Genomic DNA, 9,057 nt, shown 5'->3' with positions numbered 1-9,057 from the left:
TTTTAAGATGCGCTTCTCCACTTTATCTGTTTTTAAAAGGTTTAAATCCAAAGTGAGAGATTATCAACCCCTCAACCGTAAAGCCATATAAGGACTTAAAACAGTAGGGTCAGTGTCACTAATCCCCCGTGTTGTCTCCATCTTGATAAGAACCGAATTGGCTCCTGTGAGCGACTCGTCTCAGGTTACACCCACTAATGCAGCTGGGGGAAGCGGCGCTTTATAAGTAGCGTCGCGGCTGGATGAGCCTCCGCTGTCAAATTGCTATGAGATCCGTGGAGAGATCTGCATGTTTCACACAGGCTGCCATCAGAAAACGATCAACCAAATCAAAGATTCAGAGATTTCTTTATTGTTTGGAAAAAAAACGTATCATAAAATGACAAGTCAAATTAAATCGGGACTTGTATATCCGGGCTACATTATGTCATCAAGTGGAACATCTTTGGCTTTACATGGGGGTCTGAGTGCCTGACCGCCCCAGGCTCCATCTGGGCCAGGGCCCAGTCAGTGATCCAAACATTCATCCACATATGTTGGGTCCAAGTTCAATCAAACAAGCGTCATAACACCCTTACATTTAAAGATACATTTCAGGTGCTTAGCAACTAAGTATTAAGCAAATTGTATGTGAATGAAATCCAACGACATAAGTACATTTTTGAGTGAGGTGATGAAATAAATCTGGAAACGGTAATCAATCACCGCAGAGCTTCAGCAGGGAAACTGGACAGTTTTCAGACACGTCGGAGCCATGACGTACTGCGTGGCTCCTGCCGGTCTGAAATCCCCAATCTCCAACACAAAACCAAATCTAAAACTCCAATTAAAGGTTTCTCCACTTTCATTTTGCGAGCCTCTCTTGACCGCCGCTACTTAAGGGTGGAGGCGAAGTCGGTTTCAAGAATTTGACAACGCGTAACTCGAACGCTCCAGTATCAATTGCCATAATGGGTTCAGCATTTGATCTGCGTGTGCACTGAATGTAGAGCACATGTGAAAGGAGCAGAAGTTGTAATAAAATGTGACACGTATACATGTAGCCTGACACAATATCATCTCTGTGGCGTCAGGCATCTTCACTGTCGCTCGTCTCTCCCCCTCAGGACCTCTTCATTCGGCGTAATCTCGAGGTTCTGGGCACATTTTCACTCCCTTCCTCTTTGAGTGTGGATCTGGAACTAATAGAGGAGCCTGAGGATGCAGGCCTGACAGATAGGCCCCTCAGACTTGCGGCCAGCCTGTTTTGGTTTGTCTGTGCCGTGTTATTGCTTGTGAGGGGGAGCCTCTGGGCCGGTTTTTCTGGAGTAAGCAGCTCCACTTCCAGTGTGGTTTTCTTGCGCCCGGTGACTGGGAAAGCCTCAGCTTCGACGAGAGGAAGAGGAACAAGGTCATGCGTGGATGTTTGTGTGGAGCTCACTGTGGAGTGAGTTTGCATTGTGGCTGGAGGTCTTCCAAGACACGTCCTCTTGGCCCTCTGTGGGCGAGGGTCTTCTGCGGCATCGCTTGGCTTGCACCTCTTGCTCTTTCTCGTCTCCTGGCTGGTTTCATGTGGACAGAAAGCTCCTGAGGCCCCATTTGGGTTGATGCTGTCTGGAGGACTGTTCACAGTCTGCTGCATCTGGGTCAGGCCCTGCTTTTGAGTATTCCCAACCAGAGCTTCCTTTAAGGCACTGGGACAAGGCATCGTGTGGTCTGCCTCTGGGAGGGCCTTCTGTCCAGAGCTGGATGCAGTCTCTTTTGGGCTCGGTTCTGATTCTGCAGCTTCAAGTTCCCCTCTTTGGTTTTTAGGACAAGCTCTTGGGTCAATCTTCTGTTCCCCTACACGGGGACCATAAAGCGCTTGCTGGACTCTGAAAAAGTGAAAGGACAAGAACAGATATGTACGTGTCCTCTCTGACTGGTGGGGCTGGAAAGTTCTGCATTAGATCATACTTACATCTTTTGAAGCACAGTCTTCTTTGTTTTTGTGGGGCTGTTTAAAGGCTCTTGGGTTTCTCCCACTCTGGAAAAATATTCTGATCGGCTTTGTTCGCTCAGTTGAGTCTAGAGAGGACAAACAGATCGGTGTAAACAAAAAATATTATTCCTGGCATCCCCTGGAAAGGTCTGGCTTCACAGCAGACTGCTGTCATCATCTGGCATTGTTGGACATTAGAAGACATTCACTGGACTGATGTAAGAAAATGATAAGATAATGAATACAATTATAAGTCACAATATTCCAAAATAACACGTTTATACACCCACACACTCTTCTGATTCTCCTAAATTCCAAATAGTTTTGTCACCTCATTATTGAACTTCCCAATGATACAGGACAAGAGTAATGTCTTTGTAACAGCCCCCACTGGCACAACTAATTAGACCCCCCCACATAGTACTCTCTAAAGCAGTGGTTCTCAACCTTTTCTTCATGTGAAATCCTTTTTTTTTCAGTACCCCCTAACCAGCATAAAAACGTTTTTGGTTGGAAAAAAGATGGAATCCACAGCGTTGTGCAATCACTGTCTGATTTAATATAGAATATATTCAGTTTATTAACTTACACTTATATTTTATGAATATTTATTAAATTACTATTTTTAAAGCAGTTTTGAATGGATGCTAATTTTAAATAGTTTTGTTAAATCTCACATACCCGCTGGATTGCCTTCACGTACCCCCAGGGGTACATGTACCCCCTGAAATGCCTTCACGTACCCCCATTTGGGAACTAATGGTCTAAAGCCACCACCTTAAAATAAATAAATCACCAGCTTGTCACAGAGTGACGTGTGCTGTCTGAGGAGTGATGCTTGCAGCCTGAGGCGGGATTACTCAACAGTAAAACCATGTTGACAAGTGAAAACAGTAATTACAACAAATTAATTATAACACGAGAGAGGAAGGCAGAGGAAAAATACAATTGAGACATCTGAATGGGAAAATGCCAAAAAGGAGGTAAAAAGCTCCTCAGAGGGCAGAAAATAAGACAAACTCCGGTCCGTGGCTAGTAGACTGTAGCAGCGCTTTGAGTTGCAGGTTCAAAGTTCAATAAACCCACATACTATGGGGGCCCACTGAGGCGGAACAGGGAACAGGCCAAAGATTGGATCTCACCAACGTGTGCCCTCAACAGGCCACTAATGAAGGTTAATCACAGGTCTTTTCCTTGGCTGACCGAGAACAGACTCTCGATTTATGAGAGAACAAGAGACGCTGCTGGTAAATTGAGCAGAACTTAAAGGTTGAGAGCCCGACAATTTATTGTAAATTAATTGAATAACAAAAAGCTGGTGGGAGAATAGCTCTGGGTTAGAGATTGAGCCTGAGTACACTTGTTAAACTTGAATAAGCGGCATACAGCTGAAGAGCTTCAGGATTTGCATGACAGACGAAAAGTTAAGAGATAGCCAAGGTTATTACAATTCATTCTGAGGGGACAGTAATGTGTGTATCACGTCTCTTGACATAAGGGTCGAGACATTTCACTCAAAAAGGCACAAATGTGTGTGAACCTCATGGTTGAAATTCATAAAAAGTCATGGATAACAAAAACCATCTATCCACTGGGAACCATGAATGTGTGTCCACAAAACGTTCTGTCAATCCATGGAGTAAACTACGCCAGCGAGTCTATACCTCTAGCGGCACTTTGGCAAAGGGCGGTGAAATGTGGGTTATTGAACTATTCATGACCAAAAAGTAATAGGAGTGCTGCAGGAATGAGTCCGTAACCCGGATATGAGTTAGCAATTTAGCAGTTTCAGTTCCCTTGTCTCCAAGTCAATGACAAGCTTCAGATATTTTAATGTTTGCTTATACAATATAAAATATGACAGTAGATTCTCCACTTTCGAGAATCCTGAAGCTTTTAAATGTTTGAATAAAAAATAAATGAGACGACAGAAGACTGCAATGTGCCCGAACACCATGCTGCGTTTGAATGTGCCGGGCTGTGCAGACTTGCACCACAGGCGTACGCAGGCCTAGACAAGGTTGTCCAACAAACTGCAGCAATGAATTCCTGAGGAATGTGTCGTTCAGGATGCACCTGCCGCCGCCCCGCCATCCCACCTCGAGCCCTCACGAGCCAGCGGTCGCGGTGCCGACGACCGTCTTGGAGAAAATCTAAACAAATGCAACGTGACAGTAAGGATGCACTGCGGCTCGTCTACAGGACCGAAATGATCTGAATGGAAAAAGAGCATATACGATTGAAGGCGCGAGTACTCCTCAAAAGCGGAGGGATTCGTCGTTACCGTTTACAGGCGCAGGATAACCCTCGGCAACACGAGCGAGGATTACTGCTCGCCTTCAAGTCCCGGACGACCCAACGGAGAGACCTCTAGCACCGCGAGTGTTTCGGCCGTTGCACCACGAGAGAATAGACAGCAGGTGCGTTGGCTCCGATGTCAGGTGTGAGGAGGAATGTGCTGTATGTGCTCTCTCGGAGTTGTTAGAGTAGCCGTTGGTAGCGTGCGAGTGTGCATGTTTTTGACGCACATGAGAAATCGCTGTGGAAGAAATGAGATTTGCACGAGTATCATCTTTAATGATCGCTGTTGCTATTTGCATTATGTATGCAAAATGTGCAATTGTGTGCTGTTGATGGTATAGTACGCTGCAAATAAGTGCATGGACGGTCCTTAAAAATGGACTTTGAGGTATTTAACTAAAGCCAAAGACCTGATGAGGGCAAAGTCATTGGCATTCATCTTCTAATTTAATGGCAATCCATCCGGGAGTTGTTCAAATGTTTCAGTCTTGACCGACAGCCAGGAATCCACAGAGCTATGGACGGGGATAACACACTTTGCCGTGGGAAAATAAAAACAGAGAGAAATTAAAGCTTAGACATTTTGAGGTTGGGGCGAGTATGTTGATTTAGTTATTTCAGATCATTATTTGTCCATAAACGTGTTGGTAAAATGATCAATGTGCATTCTAATGAGAGAGAAAGCAATGTGGTACGCTCTAACTTCCACCCTGTGAACACAGAAGAAAAAAAATCATTAATGTCCCCTCCCACATGCCGCGGTACCAGTGACAATGTATGACCCCACAGACAAGGGGGGAGGAGTCATTGTCCCGAGCTGCAAGGGCAAGCTGCGGCATTGTGGCATTGTGGCTTTGCACTGGGTGTTAAGACCTATATGCACTCTGGTGTGTGGTGTGGTGAAAAGGGATAAAAAGGCCAGAGGGAGGGAGGGAGGGAGGGTAGTGAATAAGGAGGCTGGGCAACAGGGAAGTAGGCGGAGACGACAAGAAAAAAAGATACTAGAATGAATTAGAGGAAGAAAGAGCATTTAGAGGGGAGTGCAACAAAAGAAGAGGAACCCCACAGAGTCATATCGCCTGACCTCAGCAGTCTCTCCAGCAAGCCCACAAACACAAGAATCCTCACACAGGAAGTTGTCCACAGGCTGCTCTTTGTGTAGAGATGGATTCATGGCTAGAGTGTGGGCAGAGGCTCAGTCTTTACACGCTCTCTCATAGCCACGGCTAGCCTGGGATTTGGATGTGAGACAGTGACACACATTCAAAGTTGCGTTTGCCCACGCACACACACACCAACCACAACAACAACAACAATTCTGAGAAAGATGTGGGTGCTGTCATTTGCATCGTTAAGCCTCGATATGTATTTCTCATCTGTTTGATGTGAATAAATGCTGTTTGAAAATGAACTTGAAAGAAAAAACAACAAGAAGCCTGTGGGAGGTTCTCTGGGAAGGTTTTTTGCCTTTTAGTTCCTGTCGGCACAACTTCAAAAGAGTAAAAAGGAGAGCGAGTGAAAGGACAGAGTGATGGACAGGAAGAGGCAAGAAGAGAGGAAGAGGTCTGGTATACATAGAAAGACAGAGAGAAAGTTATGGTGCATGAATTATTATCACCAGGGGTCCGGGGGTCGGACATTCTGAATATTGCAACGGGAGAAGAAAGTAGAGGGATTAAACATAGAGTGGGAATGAACTGGAGCCGGAACAACATCATAATTATCACAAGCCATGTGGATAAACCAGTAAGCATTGTGTGGGAACCGAGGTGGTCTCATCTTGCATGAAATGATGCAAACTCCCAATGGCTCGTCTGCTCGCCCCCACACAAAGCGGAAAAGCACTTTGGCAAAGCACTTGGTTGCGTGAAGCAACACGTCGAGCGGGCCAACAGTGCCCTCCCCGGCCCCGGAGCCTCCGCAACAACACGGCTCGACCACAGGAGCTGCAACAAGGCGGCACATCTGGATGTCAGATCATAGAGATAAACCCGGCAAAGGGGCTAGGGGAGCAGAGACAATTCATCATTTGGTTTAAAAGGATACCAGTACAGCTTCTCAGAGCTTGCCCTGACTCTGAGTGACTCCTGGAAACAACTTCAAAAAGATAACCAAATACAGGCTCCATAAAACACAGGGAATGAACAGTTTCTCCTCTGCCATCTAAGATAAGGTAGGAACAGACAGATTATCTTGGTTATCTTTTGAGGCAGCTGCTTTTGAAAGCAATGCACCGACAGGGCCAAATAGTCTCAGAGTCGTCTAAAATACTCCACATGTGATGACAAAACCACTCTTAGTATCCAAAGACTACGTTGTATTTATGTACTATGTGAACATACAATAGGCTTTTTTGCTTTTTTTCCAATGGGCTTGGTACACAAACCAATGAGGTCAGGGATCTTCCTCAGCATCATCGGGCAGACATTGTACACTTTTAGTTGCCGATAACACATGAAAGAAACACAGATTACAAGTCAGCATAAAAAGCTCTGATCAACCATCAACTCATATATAATTGTGATCTAACACAGTGGATTGTTTGTTCTTGGATTACTCTAATGTCTGTGTATCTAATCCAACACGCACAAAACCAACAACATGCCATCGTATAAAGCCAGTTATTCATTCATCCATAACAAGATAATGATTCATACCACTTATAATAAATGAATCCCGAAAAGTATTGGAGTTGTAACAAATTTAATTATTTTTTCCACTGGAAAGCCTTTGAACAGCCCTATGACGGCACAACTAAGTACACAAAATCCTCAAACTGGCACTAAGAAACAACAACACTACTTAACCCTCGGGGCAGAAATACCTCCTGCAGAGATGTTCATGAAACTAGTCCACGAGTTCCACCCCTCTCATTCCTCCCACAGAGGAAACATGCCCTGTTTGTCTAAGCTCACCACATCTTCCCTGAAACAAAGTCAACAGACATGCATGGGCACATACTTGTCTCAAGCAGAGGACAGTTCTTATTCACAAACAATGACAAGCCTTTTTTTGGGCTACACCCTTATTTTAGGATTAAGAAAGACAAGCCGTTAACTGTTTGGACTAACTTTGTGCAAATCAATCAAAGCGGCTGAAGAAGAATGAGAGATGGAATGAAGGGAGGCGATGGTGCGGTCCCAGCCGAGCATCGGGCCTCGTTGCAGAGGAGATCAGCAGACACTGGAAGCTTGGGAAAGCACTGCTGCGAGCTGTGAAGAACAGAGGCGTGCTGAGGTCATGAGTAAACACACAGACTTGTCCACAGCTCAGAAGAGAGAGAGGGGGGGGGGGATCTGGAAACACATCTGCTCTGCCTTTGATCCAAACGTCTGCGGCCCAGCACGCCGCTCACCTCAGCTGCCCACTCTGTGCCTGACTAGAAAACATCGGCCACAATCCCAAACACTCGCTCTTCCTTCCCATGCTGCCCTCCTCCCTGTTGACATTGTCGAATAGAGGCTTTTTTTGTTTGTTTCCCATGCAAACGCAGCCGCTTCAGTGGTCGTGCGTCTCAAATAATATAAATGATTTATTCCGTTAAGGAACGACTGTGTGTAGGTTGTCAGTGTGTGGTCAGGAGGAGGAGAGTGCCTGTGTGTGTCTTCACTTAAGGCAGTCTGAATAAATGCAACAACACCACGAGACCCACGCCAAGTTCCCGTGTCTTGCTCGGCACTAAAGTGAGCAACAACTTTGTCTCAGACGTGCTCGCACAAGGTGGGCCGACCTTTTAAGGGGGAACCAGCTATTCTCATTAAAGTGACTCGAGGTTTCGCTCAGCCTCGCTCAGCCTGTTCGGGCGACATGTTGTAAACAATGGTTTGTTTTGAGCATACCTTTAAACTTAATGTGTCCACTTCGGATAGAGAAAGCAACATGTAAAACCAAAATTGACATCGGGAACATTTTGGCAAGTCAGCAGGTCTAAACTCCTTTTTGATCAGTGGTTACCTCCATCAGCTGTAGCCTCAACCCAAAAATGCAGGTTTCTGTTCTGGAGTGAAAATCATCAGTAATGGGTTTCCTTGTTTCTTCTCCACTACTATGAATGACTGAATCTCCTCCCCTCACTGAACCACAGCTGAAAATATGACTAATAAGAGCACACAAGAAAAAAGCTTGTGGGACCGTGATGTTCGCTTTCACAGGACCAAAGACCAACCATGATGTCACCTTAGTCCCCTCACAACATAACCCCCTGACTCTAATGAGAAGTGCTAACCTGATGAGTCTACAGTTCCACTGCGGTTACGGATTTCTGCTCAACAAGTCACACAAACTAACAAAACCAAAACCTCCTTAAATAAAAGGGAAATTTGGCTTTACTTTTGGACTAAGGCTCATGCTGTCAGGAGCTGTGGCATAAAAATCCCCTTCTTAAGCATATGACCAACTTTGACATTGAACTCCGAAGGCCTCATTATTTTTTAGATGCCAACATTATCATGCCTTACATCAGTTGTGACTCCCTGCATACATTTTTCTCATTTCGATTTTCTACTTTCTTGGCAATTGCAATAACTCAGTTTCTTAGAAATTAGAACAGAGCGAAGGATGTAAACAAATAATTGTTTTTGTCATGTGAAAAACAGCCGTGCTGTCTGGTATCTTTCCCCTACAAACCACATTCGAGGTTGAGCTAGTCAGAGCCCCACCACAGGACTCCCACCCTCCAACTCCCTCTGCATGTACTGTATGAGCCCAGAGAACCACATCCTGAGGAGGAGCGCAATCGACAGCAATGCCTCCTTGAAATGGAAAATCGGTTACACAATCTGAACTTTTCACTGACG

At 45.2% G+C, this 9,057-nt stretch overlaps 1 protein-coding gene across 1 annotated transcript in view; it reads right to left on the bottom strand.

Annotated features, from left to right (window-relative positions):
* Positions 1-331: 331 nt before the first annotated feature.
* Positions 332-9,057, bottom strand: part of slx4ip (SLX4 interacting protein) — a 31,903-nt gene continuing 23,177 nt past the window's right edge. Inside the window, exons 8-9 of the mRNA XM_056435247.1 lie at positions 1,940-2,046; positions 332-1,853 (exon numbers count right to left, since the gene is read on the bottom strand). Coding sequence (XP_056291222.1) covers positions 1,103-1,853; positions 1,940-2,046 — 858 coding nt within the window. The 3' untranslated portion in view covers positions 332-1,102. The remainder of the gene's footprint in view (positions 1,854-1,939; positions 2,047-9,057) is intronic.

Source organism: Pseudoliparis swirei, chromosome 17, assembly GCF_029220125.1.
Source record: "Pseudoliparis swirei isolate HS2019 ecotype Mariana Trench chromosome 17, NWPU_hadal_v1, whole genome shotgun sequence".
NCBI classification, from domain to species: domain Eukaryota; kingdom Metazoa; phylum Chordata; class Actinopteri; order Perciformes; family Liparidae; genus Pseudoliparis; species Pseudoliparis swirei.
This window is presented reverse-complemented; position numbering and strand designations above follow the sequence as displayed.